Source organism: Camarhynchus parvulus, unplaced genomic scaffold (assembly GCF_901933205.1).
Source record: "Camarhynchus parvulus unplaced genomic scaffold, STF_HiC, whole genome shotgun sequence".
NCBI lineage: Eukaryota > Metazoa > Chordata > Aves > Passeriformes > Thraupidae > Camarhynchus > Camarhynchus parvulus.
The window spans coordinates 54,229-74,261 of record NW_022148270.1 but is presented as its reverse complement, the minus strand read 5'-3'; the positions used below and the strand labels follow the sequence as shown (position 1 = coordinate 74,261).

The 20,033-nt window shown below is 61.1% G+C and overlaps 3 protein-coding genes across 3 annotated transcripts; 1 reads left to right on the top strand and 2 right to left on the bottom strand.

Moving 5' to 3' along the window:
- Positions 1-350: 350 nt before the first annotated feature.
- On the bottom strand, positions 351-1,390 carry LOC115916401 (forkhead box protein P3-like). Its single transcript, XM_030970112.1, has 4 exons — positions 1,370-1,390; positions 974-1,075; positions 574-695; positions 351-453 (listed from the first exon to the last, which is right to left on the bottom strand). Exons 1-4 carry the CDS (start codon positions 1,388-1,390, stop codon positions 414-416), a joined length of 285 nt encoding a protein of 94 aa, XP_030825972.1. The 3' UTR covers positions 351-413.
- A 693-nt stretch (positions 1,391-2,083) lies between these two features.
- On the bottom strand, positions 2,084-11,198 carry LOC115916400 (basic salivary proline-rich protein 1-like). The gene is made up of 8 exons (XM_030970111.1): positions 11,143-11,198; positions 5,168-5,228; positions 4,943-5,033; positions 4,745-4,846; positions 4,598-4,689; positions 3,165-3,232; positions 2,293-2,420; positions 2,084-2,202 (listed from the first exon to the last, which is right to left on the bottom strand). Exons 1-8 carry the CDS (start codon positions 11,196-11,198, stop codon positions 2,084-2,086), a joined length of 717 nt encoding a protein of 238 aa, XP_030825971.1.
- A 4,158-nt stretch (positions 11,199-15,356) lies between these two features.
- LOC115916399 (testis-specific Y-encoded-like protein 4) lies at positions 15,357-19,436 on the top strand. The gene is given in 7 exon segments (XM_030970110.1): positions 15,357-16,959; positions 17,064-17,141; positions 17,218-17,239; positions 17,242-17,339; positions 18,424-18,500; positions 18,956-19,029; positions 19,143-19,436. Coding segments are annotated over 7 exon segments (1,743 nt in total). The 5' UTR covers positions 15,357-15,648; the 3' UTR covers positions 19,226-19,436.
- Positions 19,437-20,033: the final 597 nt, after the last annotated feature.

Sequence of the window (20,033 nt, the reverse complement as noted above, 5' to 3'; positions counted from 1 at the left end):
GTTCCTTTGTGGGTGCCACAATCCAGTGCGCGTTTGGGGGTGCCTCTGGAGCCCCAGTTTTGGGGGATTTGGGGCCGTTTTCAGTGTCATTTTGATTTGGGATGGTTTTGGATGGATTTGGGATGGTTTTGGGTGCTTTTGGGGTGGTTTTGGGGGGGTTTTGGGGTCGTTTTGGGGGGTCCCACAATCAGAGGGTTTGGGGGAGCCCCTGGAGCCCCCCAAAATCGCCCCCAAATGTTCATTTATGGCGTCAATAAATCCCAGTGCAGCAGTTTGGGGGTGTCATGTTCCTCCTGGGAAAGGGAGGTGCTTTTGGGGTGGTTTTGGGGGTGGTTTTGGGGTGATTTTGGGGTGGTTTTGGGGTGATTTTGGGGTGGTTTGAGGTCGCTTTGAGGTGGTTTTGGGGTTCCCCATCAGCTCCGGGGTGCCATGAAATACTTGAGCTCGCAGTCCCTGTGGAGGTCAGAGGAACATTGCGGGTTTTGGGGGTGATTCAAACACCCCGCGGGTTTTGGGGGTGATTCAAACACCCCGCGGGTTTTCGGGGTGTCCCTGGAGGGGTTTTTGGGGTACCTGGGGTAACGCTGGCCCCGTTTACGCCGGAATTCAGCCTCGTCCACGGTCCAGACAGCGCCACGGGCGGCCTCGACCCGCACGAAGCATTTGTGCAGGCTCAGGTTGTGACGCACGGCGTTCTGGGGGGGAACCCCAAAATCCCAGGGCAGTTTTTGGGGGTCCCGAGGCTGTTTTGGGGTGTCCCGGGACAGTTTTTGGGGTTCCCGAGGCTGTTTTGGGGGTCCCGGGTCTGTTTTTGTGTGTCCCGGGGCTGGTTTTGGGGTGTCCCAGGGCAGTTTTGGGGTGTCCCGGGGCTGGTTTTGGGGTGTCCCAGGGCTGGGTTTGGGGTTCCCAGGGCAGTTTTGGGGTGTCCCAGGGCTGCTTTGGGGTTCCAGGGTCGATTTTTTGGGGTCCCCACCTTCCAGGTGCGCGTGTTGTGGCGGAAGAAGCCGAACCTGCGGCTGAACCAATGGTAAATCTCCGCCAGGGGGCGCTGCCGCTGCGGCGACTCCAGGATGGCCTGGGGGGGCGGGGACAGCGGGGGACATCGGGGGGGGACATTGGGGACATTGGGGGACATTGGGGACATTGGGGGGGATTGGGGACATCGGGGGGGGACATCGGGGGACATTGGGGGGGATTGGGGACATTGGGGGGACATTGGGGATATTGGGGGACATTGGGGACATTGGGGAACTTGGGGGTATTGGGGGACATTGGGGGACATTGGGGACATTGGGGGACTTGGGGGTACATTGGGGGGACATTGGGGATATTGGGGACATTGGGGGACATTGAGGGACATCGGGGGTACATTGGGGACATCTGGGGACATCGGGGGACATTGGGGAGGGGGGGATTTGGGACATGGGGTCATTGGGGGACATCGGAGACATTGGGGATCATTGGGGGACATTGAGGGACATTGGGGCCATGGGGGCATTGAGGACATTGGAAGCCCAGGGGGGAGTTTGGGGATCCCAGGGGTATTTTGGGGGTGCAGGGGGTATTTGGGGGATCCCGTGGGTATTTTTGGGGATCCCGTGGGTATATTTGGGGTTCAGGGATATTTTTAGGGATCCCGTGTGTGCATTTTGGGATCCCGGTATTTTGGGGTCCCGTGGGATTTTTGGGGTCCGTGGGCATTTTGGGGGGTTGGATTTGGGTCGTTGGGGGGGTATTTTGAGGATCCCGTGTGTATTTTTGGGGATCCCGTGGGTATTTTGGGGATCCCGTGTGTATTTTGGGGATCCCGGGGCATTTCGGGGTTCAGGGGGTATTTTGGGGATCCAGTGGGTATTTTTTGGGATCCTGTGTGTATTTTTGGGATCCCGTGTGTATTTTGGGGATCCCGTGGGTATTTTTTGGGATCCCGTGTGTATTTTGGGGATCCCGTGGGCATTTCGGGGTTCGGGGGTTATTTTTGGGGATCCCGTGGGTATATTTGGGGTTCAGGGATATTTTTGGGGATCCCGTGGGCATTTCGGGATCCCGTGTGTATTTTGGGGATCCCGGGGCATTTCGGGGTTCAGGGGTTATTTTTGGGGATCCCGGGGCATTTCGGGGTTGGGGGCTCACTGACCCATCGGATGAGCGTGGCGTACGTGTAGGGCGGCCGCGCGGTGCTCAGCCGGTAATATTCCAATTCTGGGGGGGTTTTTGGGGGGGTCAGCCAGACCCAACCCCCCCCCCCATAATTTTGGGGATCCCCCCAACCCCCCCAAACCCGTCACTCACCTGGGCAGAGCCCCCCCCGCTCCCAGGGGTGCCCCGGGGGGGGCAGCAGCATCTCGGGGTCCCCTTCGGCCTCGGGGGGACCCCAAATTTGGGGGGGGGGCCCGGCCTGGCCCTTCCCGGGGAGACCCTAAAGGGGTTGGGGGGCACAAAAGTGAGGGGGGGGCGCCGTTTTGGGGGGGGTCCCAAGCCCCCCCGCACCCCAAATTTTGGGGTGCTTTTCCCCACCTTACTGTGCTGGGGGGGGGTCCCAACCCCTCCCCAAATTTTGGGGTGCTCCTCCCCCCCTTTACCCTGCTGGGGAGGGGGTCCCAATGCCCCCCACGTATTTTAGGGTGCTCCCCCCCACTCTTATGGCTCTGGGGGGGGTCCCAACCCCCCCCACCCCATTTTTGGGGTGCTTTTCCCCCCCTTACCATGGTGGGGAGGGGGTCCCAATGCCCCCCCACAACTTTTGGGGTGCGTTCCCCCCCCCATCGTTCTGGGGATGTCCCAACCCCCCACCCCATTTTTGGGGTGCTCCCCCCCCCTTACCGTGCTAGGGGGGCGTCCCAACCCGTCCACCCAAATTTGGGGGTGCTTTTCCCCCCTACCCCAAATTTTGGGCTGCATCCCCCCCACTCTTATGGCTCTGGGGGAGTCCCAACCCCCCACCCCATTTTTGGGGTGCTTTTCCCCCGCTTATCATTCTGGGGTGTCCCAAACCCCCCTACCCCAAATTTGGGGGTGCTTTTCCCCCCACCCCAAATTTTGGGGTGCTCCCCTCCCCTTACCGTGCTGGGGGCGTCCCAACCCCTCCACCCAAATTTTGGGGTGCTTTTCCCCCCCGTTTTGGGCCATTTGTTGCGGTGCGTCCCCCCCATTTTGGGGTGCTCGTGCTGGGGGGGCCCCTGCGCAGCAGCTGAGCCTGCAACAGCCCCAGGCGGTGCCGCTCGCGGGCCAGCTGGGGGGGGGGACAGGTTTGGGGGGTCACAGACGGATTTTGGGGGTCCCCAGGGGAGGATTTCGGGGGCTCCGGGAGGGATTTTGGGGGGCTCCGGGGATAATTTTGGGAGGTTCCAGGGGAGATTTTGGGGGGGCTCATGGGGGATTTTGGGGGGGCTCATGGGGGATTTTGGGAGACCCCCGGGGGGGATTTTGGGGGCGCGCGGGGAGGATTTAGGGGGGGCTCCAGGGGGAATTTTGGGGGCTCTGGGAGGGGGGATTTTTGGGGGGACTCCTGGGATGATTTTGGGCGGTTCCAGGGGGATTTTGGGGGGGCTCAGAGGGATTTTGTGGGGGTGCTCTGGGGATGATTTTGGGGGGGCTCCGGGGGGGATTTTGGGGGCGCTCGGGGGGGGATTTTGGGAAGATTCCGGGGATAATTTTGGGGGGGCTCCGGGGATGATTTTGGGGGGCTCAGGGAAGATTTTGGGGGCGCTCCGAGGGGGATTTTGGGGTGCTCAGGAGGGGATTTTGGGGGTCCCCGGGAGGGGATTTTGGGAGGGCTCTGGAGGGGATTTTGGGGGCACTCTGGGGATGATTTTGGGGGGGGTCAGGGGGAGATTTTGGGGGGGCTCCGGGAGGGATTTTGGGGGTCCCAAGGGGGAATTTTTGGGGGGCTCTGGGGGGATTTTGGTGTGCTCAGGAGGGGATTTTGGGGGGGGCCCGAGGGGGAATTTTTGGGGGGCTCCGGGGGGGAATTTTTGGGGGGCTCCGGGGATGATTTTGGGGGGGCTCTGGGGGGATTTTGGGGGCGCTCAGGGGGGAATTTTTGGGGGGCTCCGGGGATAATTTGGGGGCCCCGGGGGATTTTGGGAAGATTCGGGGGTGATTTTGGGGGCTCAGGGAAGATTTTGGGGGGGCTCCGGGGATGATTTTGGGGGGCTCAGAAGGGGATTTTGGGGGGGCCCCGAGGTTTTGGGGGCTCCTGGGATGATTTTGGGGAGTTCCAGGGGGATTTTGGGGGGGGCTCTGGAAGAGATTTTGGGAGAGCCGGGGAGATTTTAGGCGGGGATTTAGGGGGCTCCGGGGATAATTTTGGGGGCTCCGGATGGGATTTTGGGGGGGGTCCGGGGGGACATTTTGGGGGCGCTCCGGGGGGAATTTGGGAAGATTCCGGGGATAATTTTGGGGGGGCTCCGGAGGGAATTTTGGGGTGCTCAGGAGGGGATTTTGGGGGGGTTCCAGGGGACGATTTTGGGGGTGCTCAGGGGAGATTTTGGGGGGTTCCAGGGGGGATTTTGGGGGGGCTCCGGGGGGGATATTGGGGGGGGCTCAGGGGGATTTTGTGGGGGGGCTCCGGGGATGATTTTGGGGGTCCCCTCACCTGCTGCTCCAGCTCCTGGATCCTCTCCAGCTGCCGCAGGCACTGAGCCACCTCCCCCGGCTCACGGCGGGGGGGCCTGGGTGGGATTTTTGGGGTGATTTGTGGGGTCTGGGACCCCCCAAAATCCTCCCCAAGACCCCCCCCACTCACCTGGGGGGCTGCGCGGGGGGTCGCTGCCGGCGGGGGCAGGGGAGGGGTCTCTGTCTCGGCCGGGGGGGTCTTTGGGACCCCATTCCAAAGTGGGGAGACCTGCAGGAGGTTTTATTTTGGGAAGGGGGGGGGGGTCCCCAAAAAATGGAAGAGGAGGAGGAGGGGGAAGGTTGAGGAGGAATTTGGGGGTCTCACCGTGGGTGGGGGGCAGCCGAGTTCTCATCACCAACACCCCCGGGTGCTGCACCTGCAGCAGGGGGGGGCACGACCCCCCCTCGGGTGGCACCTGTGGGGGTTGGGGGGGAGCAGGAGGTGACCCCCCCATCCTGACACACCCCCTCCCCATCCTGACACACCCCCCCAAATCCCAAAATCCCCCCCCCCCCAAAAAAAAAAACCCAAAATTTGGGGTTCCCGCACCTGCGAGCAGCGGGTCAGCACCGTGGGCCGCTCCTGGGGGGTGCGGGGGGGGCGCCGCTGCCTGCGGGGGTTTGGGGGGTTTGGGGGGGGTGAGACCCCCACCCTGAGGGTCCCCCCAACCCCGAGGGTCCCCCCAAAATTCCCCCAAATTCCCCCAAAATGGGACAAACGTGGCCCGCACCCCCCCCACGGCCACCACACCCGTTCACCCTCCCAGTTCATCCCAGTGCATCCCAGTCGATCCCAGTTCATCCCAGTCCATCCCAGTTCAGCCCAGTCCCTCCCAGTTCAGCCCAGTGCATCCCAGTCCCTCCCAGTTCATCCCAGTTCAGCCCAGTTCATCCCAGTGCATCCCAGTGCATCCCAGTTCAGCCCAGTGCATCCCAGTTCAGCCCAGTTCATCCCAGTTCAGCCCAGTTCAGCCCAGTGCATCCCAGTTCATCCCAGTTCAGCCCAGTTCAGCCCAGTTCAGCCCAGTTCAGCCCAGTTCAGCCCAGTGCATCCCAGTTCATCCCAGTTCAGCCCAGTTCAGCCCAGTTCATCCCAGTGCATCCCAGTTCATCCCAGTGCATCCCAGTCCCTCCCAGTTCATCCCAGTCATCCCAGTTCAGCCCAGTGCATCCCAGTTCAGCCCAGTTCATCCCAGTGCAGCCCAGTCCCTCCCAGTTCATCCCAGTCCCCCCTCGTTGTCACGCCAAGGCCTCCCAGTAAGCAGCGAGTCATTTCCAGTTTGTACCAGTCATTTCCAGTATCCCCAGTAAGCCCCAGTGCCTCCCAGTCCATCCCAGTGTGCTCCCAGTGCCTCCCAGTCCATCCCAGTCCCTCCCAGTATCAATCTTGAGCCCCCCAGTCTCTCCCAGTGCCCCCCAGTGTGCTCCCAGAGCCTCCCAGTCCATCCCAGTGGCTCCCAGTGCCCTCAAATGCCTCTCAGTTTCTCCCAGTGCCTCCCATTGCCTCCCAGTCCATCCCAGTCCCCCGGCATGCTCCCAGTCCATCCCAACATGCTCCCAGTGCCTCCCAGTCCCTCCCAGTTGCTTCCAGTCCCTCCCAGTGCCCCTCAGTGGCCCCCAACATGCTCCCAGTCCCTCCCAGTCCATCCCAGTGGCTCCCAGTGCCCCCCAGCATGCTCCCAGTGCCTCCCAGTCCCCCCAGTGCCCCCCAGTATGCTCCCAGAGCCTCCCAGTGTGTTCCCAGTGCCCCCCAGCACACTCCCAGTCCCTCCCAGTCCCTCCCAGTGCCCCCCAGCACGCTCCCAGTCTCTCCCAGTGCCCCCCAGCACGCCTCCCAGTCCCTCCCAGTGCTCCCCAGCACGCTCCCAGTCTCTCCCAGTGCCCCCAGCACGCTCCCAGTCCCTCCCAGTGCCCCCCAGCACACTCCCAGTCTCTCCCAGTGCCCCCAGCACGCTCCCAGTCTCTCCCAGTCCCTCCCAGTGCCCCCAGCACGCTCCCAGTCCCCAGTCCCTCCCAGTGCCCCCCAGCACGCTCCCAGTCCCTCCCAGTCTCTCCCAGTGCCCCCCAGCACACTCCCAGTCTCTCCCAGTCCCCCCCAGCACGCTCCCAGTCCCTCCCAGTCTCCCAGTGCTCCCCAGCACACTCCCAGTCCCTCCCAGTGCTCCCAGTGCCCCCCAGCACACTCCCAGTCTCTCCCAGTGCCCCCCAGCACGCTCCCAGTCCCTCCCAGTCCCTCCCAGTGCCCCCCAGCACGCTCCCAGTCCCCCCGTCCCCCAGTCCCTCCCAGTACCCCCAGTGCCCCCCAGTCTCTCCCAGTCCCTCCCAGTGCCCCCCAGCACACTCCCAGTCCCTCCCAGTGCTCCCCAGCACGCTCCCAGTCTCTCCCAGTGCCCCCAGCACGCTCCCAGTCTCTCCCAGTCTCTCCCAGTGCCCCCAGCACGCTCCCAGTCCCTCCCAGTGCTCCCCAGCACGCTCCCAGTCTCTCCCAGTGCCCCCAGCACGCTCCCAGTCCCTCCCAGTGCTCCCAGTCCCCCAGCACGCTCCCAGTCTCTCCCAGTGCCCCCAGCACGCTCCCAGTCCCTCCCAGTGCTCCCAGTGCCCCCAGCACGCTCCCAGTCCCTCCCAGTGCTCCCAGTGCCCCCAGCTCACGGCTCCCGGGTCCCTGCCATGGCTCTGGGCCGCGCCGGGCGCTTCCACCTGTGATTTATAGACGGGAAACCACAGCCCTGAGTCACGGCGGGGGCGGGGGGTCGGGATGGGCCCCCCCAGACCCAAACAGACACCCCCAAATGCAGAGAAATGGCCCCAAAAAAGGCAGAGAAATGCCCCAAAAAGGGCAGAGAAATGGCCCAAAAAAGACAGAGAAATGCCCCAAAAATGGCAGAGAAATGCCTCAAAAAAGGGCAGAAAATGCCCCAAAAAGGGCGGAGAAATGGCCCAAAAATGCAGAGAAATGTCCTCCAAAAAACGACAGAGAAATGCCCCAAAAAGAGCAGAGAAATGTCCCAAAATAAGGTAAAGAAATGCCCCCAAAAAAGGCAGAGAAATGCCCCAAAATAAGGTAGAGAAATGCCCCAAAAAAGGCAGAGAAATGCCCCAAAAAAGGCAGAGAAATGGCCCCTAAAAAGGGCAGAAAAAAGCCCAAAAAGGGCAGAGAAATGCCCCAAAAAGGACAGAAAAAATGGCCCAAAAAGGGCAGAGAAAATGTCCCAAAAAGGGTAGAAAAATGCGCCAAAAAAGAGCAGAGAAATGCCCCAAAAAGAGCAGAAAAAAGCCCCAAAATGCAGAGAAATACCCCCAAAAATGCAGAGAAATGTCCCAAAAAGGATAGAAAAATGCGCCAAAAAAGGACAGAGAAATGCCCCTAAAATGGCAGAGAAATGCCCCAAAAAAGGGCAGAGAAATGGCCCAAAAATGCAGAGAAATGTCCTCCAAAAAACGACAGAGAAATGCCCCAAAAAGAGCAGAGAAATGTCCCAAAAAGGATAGAAAAATGTGCCCAAAAAGGGCAGAGAAATGGCCCAAAAAAAGGACAGAGAAATGGCCCAAAAAAGGGCAGAAATGCCCCAAAAAAGACAGAAAAATACCCCAAAAAGAGCAGAGAAATGCCCCAAAAAAGGGAAGAAAAATGCCCCAAAAATGCAGAGAAATGTCCTCCAAAAAACGGCAGAGAAATGCCCCAAAAAGAGCAGAAAAAAGCCCCAAAATGCAGAGAAATACCCCAAAAAATGCAGAGAAATGTCCCAAAAAGAGCAGAAAAAAGCCCCAAAATGCAGAGAAATGTCCCAAAAAGGATAAGAATATGCGCCAAAAAGGGCAGAGAAATGCCCCAAAATAAGGCAGAGAAATGCCCCAAAAATGGCAGAGAAAAAGCCCAAAAATAAGGCAGAGAAATGCCCCAAAAAGACAGAAAAATGCCCCCGAAAAAGAGCAGAAAAAAGCCCCAAAATGCAGAGAAATACCCCAAAAAAATGCAGAGAAATGTCCCAAAAAGGATAGAAAAATGCCCCAAAAATGGCAGAGAAATGCCCCAAAATAAGGCAGAGAAATGCCTCAAAAAAGGGCAGAAAATGCCCCAAAAAGGGCGGAGAAATGTCCCAAAAAGGATAGAAAAATGCCCCCAAAAAAGAGCAGAGAAATGGCCTAAAAAGGGCAGAAAAATGTACCAAAAAAGGGCAGAGAAATGTCCCAAAAATGGCAGAAAAATGCCCCAAAATGGCAGAGAAATGCCCTGAAATGTCTGAAATGAACGCAAAGAAACTGCACAATTTGGGAGGGCAGAGACACCCCAAAACCATCAGGGCAAGAGACCCCAAAAAGCAGAGAAATGACCCTAAAAAACCAGATAGAAACACCCCAAAATTGGTCAGAGATGTTGGGAAATGTCTTAAAAGAGATGAGAAGAGAAACCCCCCAAAAAAACCCAGGGAGAAATTCTTAAAAATGTCCCAAAATGGTGACACCAAAACTGGGCAGAGATATCCCAAAAAAAACCAGGGAGAAACTGCTCAGAACCCACAGAAATGCCCCAAAATGGTGATATCCTTAGGGGGGTAGAGACACCCCCAAAATGCAGAGAAATGACCCCAAATCAGCCTTGAAATCCTAAGAAATGCCCCAAAACAACGGAGGAGAAACGTCCTAAAAACCCAGACGGAAAATGAGGAGGAAAACCCCAAAATAACGTCACAGCCACCTCAAAAGGGCCCAAAATGAGACAAAACGTCTGAAAATGGTCAAGGAAACCCTAAAATGAGGTAAAATGCCCCAAAATAGTCAGGAAGAAACACCCTAAAAATGGCCATAAAGAGGGAATTTTAAATGGGGAGAAACGCCCCAAAACAGCGGAGATTTTTGAGGTAGAGAAAGCCCAAAATGTCTGAAAATAGAGTTTACAAAATGAGGAGCAACATCTCAAATCGACCAGGCAAAAAAAAAAAAACCAACCTTAAAAAGCAAAAATTCACCCTAAAAAGGTCAGGAAGAAACGGCCCAAATCGAGCGCGCCAAAATGAGGAGAAACGCCCTTAAATAAAGAGGTGAAAACCTCTTAAAAATGCCCCAAAATTCAATAAAACATCCCAAAATTGCTGGGTAGGGATAGTCCTAAAACAGGCAGAAATTCCCCCCCAAAAAAATGATGTTTTGAAGAATTTTGGGGTCCCACAAAATGAAGAAATTTGTCCCCCCCCTTCCTCACGTCCCATCCCCCACAAACGTCACCGAAAAACGCCCGAAATGCCCCAAAATGGCGCTGTCGGAAAAAGCAGCTTCAAAACCTCCCTCAAAATGGCCCCAAATCTTTTTGGGGTACCCCAAAATCCTTAAAACCTGCTCAGGTTTTAAAATCTCCCCTCTTTTTTAAAAACTTCCCCATTGGCAACTCCAAATTTTGGGGAATTTTTTCCACTTTCAGGCCTTGAGTTTCGCCCATTTTTTTCCCCACCCCAAAATCGGTCTAAAATCGAATTTTTGATGTTTTCCAGTCCTGAATTTGTCGGGTTTTACCCCAAAAGAGGTTTTGGGACCCCTCCCCATTTTTTAGGGTGGGGTTGGGAGTTTTTTCCACCCCCAGGGACTTCCCCAGCTCGAAGGGAGGCGAAACTGAACCCGAGCAGGCAGGAAATAAGGGAGGGGGTGGGGTGGATTTTTGGACGGGGAGGGGGGATGGAGGAGGCGCCTCCCCACCCCCATCGGGACCCCCACCCCCCCTAAAATGTCCCTTGAAACCCCACTTTGGGACCCCCAAAACTGTCCCTTTAAATCCCACTTTGGGACCCCCAAAATGTCCCTTTAAACCCCAATTTGAGACCCCAGGAATGTCCCTTTAAACCCCAATTTGGGACCCCCAAAAATGTCCCTTTAAACCCCAATTTGGGACCTTTGAAACCCCAATTTGGGACCCCAAAAATGTCCCTTTAAACCCCATTTTGAGACCCCAGGAATGTCCCTTTAAACCCCAATTTGGGACCCTTGAAACCCCAATTTGGGGCCCCCAAAATGTCCCTTTAAACCCCAATTTGGGACCCCCAAAAATGTCCCTTTAAACCCCATTTTGGAGACCCTTTAAACCCCACTTTGAGACCCCCAAAATGTCCCTTTAAACCCCACTTTGGGACCCCCAAAAATGTCCCTTTAAACCCCATTTTGAGACCCCAGGAATGTCCCTTTAAACCCCAATTTGGGACCCTTTAAACCCCACTTTGGGGCCCCCAAAATGTCCCTTTAAACCCCATTTTGGGACCCCCAAAATGTCCCTTTAAACCCCATTTTGGGACCCCCAAAAATGTCCCTTTAAACCCCACTTTGGGACCCTTTAAACCCCACTTTGGGACCCCCACTCAATAATGTCCCTTTAAACCCCACTTTGTGCCCCGGGGGTCCCCCCAATCTCCAGAACCCCTCCCTGAACCCCGAAATGGGGGGTGGGGGGGGTCCCTCCCTTTCCCAGCCCCTCCCCCGGCCACCCCCAACTCCCCCCCCCCCCCCCCCTTTAAGCCCCGCCCCTTTCTCCTCAAGCCCCGCCCCTCGGGGCTGGCCCCGCCCCCGCGCTGCGGCTCCAGGCCCCGCCCCTCCGCCATGGCCCGCGCTCCCGCCTCCGCCCCGGCGCCCCCCCCGTGGCCGGACTCCCGGCGTGCCCCGCGCGGGGGCCCCTCCCAGCCCCCCGGGCCCCGGGACCCCCAAACCCCGGGCACCCCCCTCAGACCCCCATGACCCCTCGGCCGCTGGGACCCCCCTCCCTCCCGTTTCCACCGCGCAGATCGCCGAGCCCCCCCCGGGGGTCTCCGAAGCCGCCGCTGCCCCCCCGGGGGACCCCGAGAGCCCCGCGCCCCCCGGGGGGGTGGGCGGGGGGTCCCGGCGGGTTCTGTTCGCCGATGCTCTGGGGCTGCCCCTGACCCGCTTGCGGCAATACCGGCCCTGGGACCCCCGGGGGAGGGGGGCACCCCCGGGGGGGGGCGGCGGGGAAGGGACCCCCGGAGGGGGGGAGGGGGGCGCGGTGGGAGAGCCGCCTCCCCCCCCCGGGATCTGGATGAGGCCTGGGAAGGGCAGGTAAGAGATGGGGGGCTGAAATCTGCATGGGGAACCCCCCCCAAAAATGGGGTCAACCCCCCCCATCCCCCCACCTCGCATGTGCCCCCCGAAATTGAGGGGGGGGCTGTGGCGCATGGCTGGGATCCCCCCCTGGCCCCTCGGGTCCCGAATGTGGGTCACACTCTGGGGGGGGGCAGATGATGCTCCCCCACCCCTAATTTGGGGGGCAGGGGGGGTGGGGCCTGTCCGGTGACCCCCCACACCCGTGTCCCCCCAAAAGGCCCCAGGAGGAGGAGGAGGACGTGCAGCCCCCACCCCCCCAGCACAACACAGGTAAGGATCCCCCCGCCAAATTTGGGGGTGCGCCTCCAATTTTGGGGGACCCCCCCCATTGAACTTTTGGGGGTCCCTTTTCCCTCCCTACAGAGCCTGACCCTGCCCCAACGCCCCCCCCGGATGCGGAGCAGCCGCCAGCACAGGTGAGACAACACCCAAAACTGGGGTGCCCCCCTCCCTCAAGGATCGGGGTACCCCAAACTGTCCCCCCCGAGGATGGGGGTACCCCAAAAGATGGGGGTACCCCAAAATGGGGGCACCCCAAATTATCCCCCCCCCTCCTCCTCCTTTAGGGCACCGAGGACGAGGCGGTGGCGCGGGAGCTGGAGCAGCTCTACCTGTCCCACCTGCGCCGGCTTCGGGGGGACCCCAGCGCCAGCGACCCCCTCCTCCCCAAAAACGGGGGCCCCCCCTTCCCTGAGCGAGCCCCCAACACGTCCCTGGCCAACGAGATGGCGCTGCGCTATGAGGGGGGGGGTCGCTGCAGCCCCCCGGTGCTGCTGGGGAGGGGGGGCCCGCTGGAGGGGGCGCTGGTGGTGCCGGCGAGGCCCCCCCGGGGCAGGGGGAGCAGTTTGGGGGGGGCGCTCAGGGGGTGCGGGGTGGTTTTGGCCTTGGCCGTGCTGGTGCCCGTGGCCTGGGGGCGGGACGGCGGGGGTCCCACGGCTGCCGTGGCTTTGGGGATTTACCTGGCGCTGGCCTGGCTCACGTGAGATTTGGGGAAAGGGGGGAACCCCGATTGTCAGCACCCCCCCACCCCCCAAAATTGTCACCTCCCAAAAAAGTCACCCCCACATTTCACCTGGGAAAACGTGGGACAGCCCTAAATCAATCATTTGAGGGGGGGGCGATGGAGGGGCACCCCTAAATGGAAGGGCACCCCCAAATGGAAGGTCACCCCTAAATGGAGGGGCACCCCCAAAAGGAAGGGAACCCCTAAATGGAGGGGCACCCCCCAAAATGGAGGGCACCCCCAAATGGGGAGGCACCCCTAAATGGAAGGGAACCCCCAAATGGAAGGGCACCCCCCAAATGGAAGGGAACCCCCCCCAAATGGAGGAGCACCCCTAAATGGAGGGGCACCCCCCAAATGGAAGGGCACCCCCTCAAATGGAAGGGCACCCCTAAATGGAGGGGCACCCCCCAAATGGAAGGGAACCCCCAAATGGAAGGTGGAAGGGCACCCCAAAATGGAGGGGCACCCCCAAAATAGAAGGGAACCTCTAAATGGAGGGGCACCCCCAAGTGGAAGGGAACCCTAAAATGGAAGGGCACCCCACAATGGAGGGGCACCCCTCAAATAGAAGGGAACCCCTAAATGGAGGGGCACCCCCAAATGGAAGGGCACCCCCAAATGGAAGGGCAGCCCCCCAAATGGAAGGGCATCCCAAAATGGAGGGGCACCCCCAAACTGTCCCCCCCCCCACAGCGGGGTGGGGGGGGCACTGTCACTTTGTGAGACCCCCCACCCCCCCAATCATGTGCACCCCACCCGGGTTTTGGGGCACCCCTGTGTACATACAGCCATGGAACGATGGTGTCCCCGAGTTCTTGTCATGGGGGGGGGGAGATTTTTGGGGTGGGGGGTGTGATTTTGGGGTGGGGGGGGTAGGGGAGGGTTCTCTGTCTCTGTTTAGGGGGTGGCAGCCCGGTCCCCCCCCCGCCCCCCCCCGGTGTCGCTGTCGCAGCCGTTTCCTGCCCTCGGGGACGGTCCCAGCAAAGGTCACGGGGGGGCCCCGGGTGACAAACGGGCCCCCCCAGCCCCCCGGGGATGGCGCAGGCTCGCCTGGGGCTGTCGTGACATGGGAGCCATGTCGCGACAGAAGGGTCTGTGACAGCCTGGGGGGGTCCTGAGTGTCCTGGGAGCAGCTGGGGTGGGGGTCTTGAAGAACTGGGGGGGTCCTGAGTGTCCTGGGAGCAGCTGGGGAGGGGGTCCTGAGTATCCTGGGGTGGGGGTCTCGGGCTCTCTTGAAGAACTTGGGGGGTCCTGAGTATCCTGGGAGCAGCTGGGGTGGGGGTATTGAAGAACTGGGGGGGTCTTGAGCCCCCTAGGATGAAGTGGGGAGTGGTCCTAAGGTCCCTTGGAGGCACTTGGGGGGTCCCGAGTGTCCTGGGAGCAGCTGGGGGGGGTCTTGAACACCCCAGAAGAACTGGGGGGATCCTGAGTGTCCTGGGAGCAGCTGGGGAGGGGGTCTTGAGCCCCCCAAAAGAACTGGGGGGGTCCTGAGTATTCTGGGGTGGGGGTCTTGAAGAACTTGGAGGGTCCTGAATGTCCTGGGAGCAGCTGGGGTGGTCTTGAGCCCCCTAGGATGAAGTGGGGGGTGGTCCTAAGGCCCCTTGGAGGCACTTGGGGGGGTCTTGAGTGTCCTGGGAGCAGCTGTGGGGGTCCTGAGCCTCCTGGAGGTGGCCAGTGGTGGCTGGTGGTCCTGTCCCTCCTGTCCCCTCAGGTGACAGCAGGGTGGGGGATGACACAGCCATTCTGAAGTCACTATGGGGGGTCCCAGTCCCTTGGGGCTCGCTGTGGGGGAAGTGCTGTCCCCTATGGCGTCCTCCTCCCCTCAGGGTGTGTCCCAGCCCTGTGGACTCACTGTGGGGGTATCCTGTCATCTCCGGATGTTCCGCTCCTCTTGCAGTCCCTCAGTCCTTTGGGTGACATCGTTTGGGGGTCCCAGCCCCTCAGTGAGGGGGCCACCCGCACCCACAGGCCCTCAGCCCCTCAGGTAATGGCGGAGGGGGGCAGCCCCTCTGAAGTCACCGTGGGAGGGTCCCGGTCCCTCAGGTGACATTGGGGAGGTCCCAGCCCCTCTATACTCACTGAGGAGAAATGGAAATCGCGTCTCCTCCGGGAAGGGGTCCTGCCCGCCCTCACGGTCCCTCAGCCCCTGAGGGAGGGTCCTTGTCCCTCAGGTGACATCGTGTGGGGGTCCCAGCCCCTCTATACTCACTGAGGAGGGAGGTAAATCCTGTCTCCTCCGGGGAGAGTCCTGACCGCCCCCGCGGTCCCTCAGCCCCTGAGGGAGGCTGACATTGGGGGAGTCCTAGCCCCTCTGTATTCACTGAGAAGGGGGAAAAATCCTGTCCCCTCCGGAGGGGGTCCCGCTGCCCTCACGCTCCCTCAGGCCCTGAGGGAGGGTCCCAGTCCCTCAGGTGACAGTGTGGAAGGGAACCCTTCTCCTCCGGGAGGGTCCCACCGCCCTCACGGTCCCTCAGCCCCTCAGGTGATAGTGTGGAAGGGAACCCGTCCCCTCCGGGAGGGTCCCACCGCCCTCCCGCTCCCTCAGCCCCTCAGGTGATAGTGTGGAAGGGAACCCGTCCCCTCCGGGAGGGTCCCGCCGCCCTCCCGCTCCCTCAGCCCCTCATGGCGGGAAGGGGGCGGAGCCTCCCCCCTCACGGCCGCGGCACTCGCGCCGCCCGCACGTGCGCTCCTCGCGCTGCGCATGAGCGCGCGGCTCCCCCGGCCCCGCCCACCGCGCTCCCCGGAGCCCGCCAAAGCAGCGCGCTCCCATTGGCCGCCCTTTTCCCGCCCGCCCCGCGTGACGGGCGTCGCCATGGCAACCGGCCAATGGGGGCAGCGCGCGAGTGACGAGCGGGGTGGGCGGGGCCTCGGCGGCGGCGGCGGCGGCGCGCGCGCTTTTTCGGCCGCTGGCGGGCGCCGGAGCCGCCGCCATGAGCGGGGCCGGGGCCGGGACAGAACGACCGTCCCCGGCCAAGCTCCGCCGTCTGGATGAGCCCACCGGGACGGACCCAGCCGCCGCCGCCGTTAACCGCGGGGAGGAGACGGAGCGTTCCCCCACCCCCGCCGGAGGTCGTGGTGAGGGCCACAGCGCGCGCGCGCGGGGAGACGGGTCCGGGCATGCGCGGGGAGGAGGCGGCGGGGACGAGCGAGCGCCCCCTGGCGGCTGCCCGGAGATGGCGGCTTTGACCGGGGAGGGGCTGGAGACCCCCGGGAAAGTCAGCGGAGAGGTCACGGCCAGCTCGGAGACCACCGAGGAGGCCAAGGGGGAGCTGGAGACCATCAACGGATGCAAAGGGAGCCTGGAGAACACAAGGAATGACTGCTCAGAGGAGGAAAAAGGGGATTTGGAGACCACCAGGGAGGTCAAAGGGAGGATGGAGACCACCAGGGAGGTCAAAGAGGGGATGGAGACCACCAGGGAGGTCAAAGAGGGTTTGGAGACCACCAGAGAAGCTGTGGGAGACCTGGAAATTGCTGTCACACACTCCTTGGAGAAGAACGAGGGTGTCCTGGAGATTCCCACGGAATCCGAGGGAAAGCCGGAGACGCCCAGCGAGGCCCAGGGTGGTCTGGAGAGCAGCAGGGAGCTCACCGGGAGCCTTGGCAGCACCAACGGGCGCCGAGGGAGCCTGGAGACGGCCGTCACTCGCTGCTTGGAGCAGGGCAGAAGGAGCAAGGGGCGTTTGGAGAGCACCCCCAGGGGCCTGGGCGGCGTGGAGAGCGATGCTTCTCCTGGTGGCGAGCAGAAAAGCACCAACAGGCGCAAGGCAAAAACCCCTGCGAGGCCCAGGGTGAGCGTACAGAGAAACCCGGACACCAGCAAGGAGGGCTTGGAAGCCACCAGAGAAGACCCAGAAAGCGTGGAAACCACCGTCAGCGGCCACGTGAGGTGGGACGGAGAGCAGAAAGGAGGCGTGGAGCTCCCCACGGAGCCCGAGGAGGGGCTGGGACCCACGGCCGGCGTGGGGCAGAGCCGAGGCGACGCCGGGGCGCCGGTGGCCGAGGAGAGCGCGGTGATCTCGCTGGATGAGGACGAGGAGGAGGAGGAGGAGGAGCGGGATGAAGGCCCGGCGAGGTACCTGGCGGCTCTGGAGGCCGTTCAGCTGGAGCTGGAGGCCGTGGAGGAGGAGGCGGCTCGAGCTTTCCGCCGCCTCCGCGCCCGCTTCTGCCTCCGCCGCCGGCCGCACCTGCAGCGCCGCAACCGCCTCATCCAGCACATCCCCGGCTTCTGGGTCACTGCTGTATCCTTGGAGGGGGAAATTTAGGAATTTTGGGGTGTGGGGGGGAGGGGGGGGGCACGGGGGAGCTTCCAGATCTTTCCTTGACCCCCTCTCCTCGTGCCCAGTTCCTGAACCACCCGCAGCTCTCGGCCATGATCAGCGACCGCGACGAGGACGCGCTGAGCTACATGACGAGCCTGCAGGTGCCTGGAGGGGTTTTTGGGGGGCGCATTTGGGGTGCTGTGACCCCCCCCTGAGGTGACACAGCTGCGTTTGCAGGTGGAGGAGTTCGGGCAGAGCCGGCCGGGTGTCGGATCCGGTTTTTCTTCAACGTCAATCCCTATTTCCAGAACGACGTGTTTGGGGGGGGTTTGTCTGTTGTCCTCCTCTCAGGGCACCTGGTGTCCCCCTCGTGGCAGGGCCAAGGGTTGCTCGGTGGCTGGCGGGGGGCCCGCAGCCCGGTGCCCCCCCGTGCTCCAGTGGTCCAGGGCGGCCCCGTGTCCCAGTGCCACTCCCAGGCCCCGCTCCCAGTGCCACCAGTGCCACCAGTGCCACCTCCCAGTGCCACCTCCCAGTGCTCCCAGTGCTCCCAGTGCCACCAGTGCCACCTCCCAGTGCACCCCAGTGCTCCCAGTTCCACCTCCCAGTGCTCCCATCAAGTGCCACCCAGTGCCACCAGTGACCTCCCGGCTCCCAGTCCACCTCCAGTGCCACCTCCCAGTCCCAGATCCCCTCCAGTCCCTCCAGTGCTCCCAGTGCCTCAGTCCATGCCACCGTGCCACCTCCCTCCGTCTCAGTGCCCCTCCTCCAGTGCTCGTGCCACTGCCACCAGTGCACCTCCCAGTGCTCCCGTGCCCCAGTGCCACCAGTTCCAGTGCCCCACCTCCCAGTGCTCCGTGCTCCCAGTGCTCCCAGTTCCAGTGCCACCTCCCAGTGCTCCCAGTGCCACCAGTGCCACCATCCCAGTGCCACCTCACCAGTGTCCCAGTCTCCCAGTCTCCCAGTGCCACCTCCCAGTGCTCCCAGTGCTCCCAGTGCTCCCAGTGCTCCCAGTGCACTCCCAGTGCTCCCAGTGCCACCAGTGCCCCCAGTGCTCCCAGTGCTCCCAGTGCTCCCAGTGCCACCTCCCAGTGCTCCCAGTTCCACCTCCCAGTGCTCCCAGTGCTCCCAGTTCCACCTCCCAGTGCTCCCAGTTCCACCTCCCAGTGCTCCCAGTGCTCCCAGTGCTCCCAGTGCCACCTCCAGTGTTCCCAGTGCCACCAGTGCCACCAGTGCCACCTCCCAGTGCTCCCAGTGCAAACCAGTGCTCCCAGTGCTCAGTGCACCCAGTGCCCCAGCCAGTGCCACCTCCCAGTGCTCCCAGTGCTCCCAGTGCTCCCAGTGCCACCTCCCAGTGCTCCCAGTGCACCTCCCAGTGCTCCCAGTGCTCCCAGTGCATCCCCAGTGCTCCCAGTTCCCCCCTGAACTCGCCCATCTCCCCCTCAGATCATCAAGGAGGAGCTTTGGCCCAACCCGCTCCAGTTCTACCTGCTGGGGGAGGGCGCTGAGGGACCCCCGGACAGGTGAGCTGCACCCGGGGGGGGTGGGGAGGGAGGGACCCCCAAACTGTCAATGTTCACCCCCATGAACGAAAATTTTCCATTTTCACCCCCCATGAACGAAAATTTTCCATTTTCAACTCCCCATGAATGAAAATTCTCGATTTTCACCCCCCCCGAAAGAAAATTTTCACTTTTCACCCCTCCATGAAGGAAAATTTTCACTTTTCACCCCTCCATGAATGAAAATTCTCAATTTTCACCCCCCATGAACGAAAATTGTCAATTTTCACCCCCAAGAACGAAAATTTTCAATTTTCACCCCCATGAATGAAAATTTTCACTTTTCACCCCCCCATGAATGAAAATTCTCAATTTTCACCCCCCATTAATGAAAATTTTCAATTTTCACCCCCTTCCCATTAACGAAAATTTTCAATTTTCTCCCCCCATGAACGAAAATTCTCAATTTTGCCCAGTGAGAGCGGCGAGGACTGCGTGGTGATCCTGGACGACGATGAGGATGTGCAGGAGATCCCAGATGATGGGGATGGTAAGAGACCCCCCCCCCCAAAGATGGAGGGGACCCCAAAACTCCTCACCTGAGGAAATGGGGAGGGGGGGCTGAGAGCTGATTTGGTGCCCCCCGATTTTTCCCCCTTTCAGGCAGTGGTGTTGAAGAGATCCCAACAGAGGAGCCCCCAACCCCCCCCGTGGGACACAAAGACCCCAACAGGGGCAGAATTTAATTTTGGGGGGGGGGATTTGGGGGTGCTGCACATCTCCACCCCCCCTGGAATTGCGGGTAATGAGGGGCTGGGGGCCCCCAACACAGCTCAGGGTGTTCGAAGGCCTTTCACCCCCCTGCCCCCCTTTTTTGGGGACCCCAAATCTCCCCCACCCCTAAATCCCTCCCCCACAGCCACCCACCACACCCTAAGGGGACAAACACAACCATTTCCTGACCATTTTTGTACATTTTGGGTTAAAAACTTGTAAAATTTGCTTTTTATATCTAAAGTTATATTATAATAAAGAGAAAGGTTTTAACAGATTTACGGAGTTTTCCCCTTGAACCCCAAGGGAGTTCGGGGGGGATTTCAGGGTGATTTTCCTCCCCTGGCTCCTCCTCCGTGACCCCTCCTCAATTCCCGCTATCTCCCGCAATTTGTGGTGGAAGTTTCCCCCTCATCCTCACCGGTCCCGGTGCTCCCTCGCCGTTTCCAGCCCGTTCCCGGTGCCTCCATCCCCCTGGTCCCGGGTCCCCCCTCATTTCCAGCCCGGTCCCGGTGCCCCAGCCTGGCTCCGGTCCCAGTCCTGGTCCAGTTTCCGTTCCCGGTCCCCATCCCGGTCCCGATCCCATTCCTGGCCCCGTTCCTGGTGCCCCAGCCTTGCTCGGGTCCCATTCCCTCTGTTGCTGTCCCGGTCCCGTTCCCAGTTCCCATTCCCAGTTCCCATTCCCCGTTCCCAGTCCCATTCCCGGTGCCCCAGCCTCGCTCCAGTCCCGATCCCAATCCTGGTCCCAGTCCCGGTCCCGTTCCTGGCCCTGTTCCCGGT

Excerpts from the sequence above, each read along its gene's own strand:
- LOC115916401 (XM_030970112.1), bottom strand. The coding sequence starts at position 1,390 with ATGTCCCCAGATGTCCCCAAT. Across the intron at positions 696-973 it reads ACAACACGCGCACCTGGAAG|AACGCCGTGCGTCACAACCT; the intron begins GTGGGGACCCCA and ends GTTCCCCCCCAG. Across the intron at positions 454-573 it reads CGGGGCCAGCGTTACCCCAG|GGACTGCGAGCTCAAGTATT; the intron begins GTACCCCAAAAA and ends TGACCTCCACAG.
- LOC115916400 (XM_030970111.1), bottom strand. The coding sequence starts at position 11,198 with ATGGCGGAGGGGCGGGGCCTGGAGCCGCAGCGCGGGGGCGGGGCCAGC. Across the intron at positions 5,034-5,167 it reads TGCTGACCCGCTGCTCGCAG|GTGCCACCCGAGGGGGGGTC; the intron begins GTGCGGGAACCC and ends CAACCCCCACAG. Across the intron at positions 2,421-3,164 it reads CGCAGGGGCCCCCCCAGCAC|GGGTCTCCCCGGGAAGGGCC; the intron begins GAGCACCCCAAA and ends CCAACCCCTTTA.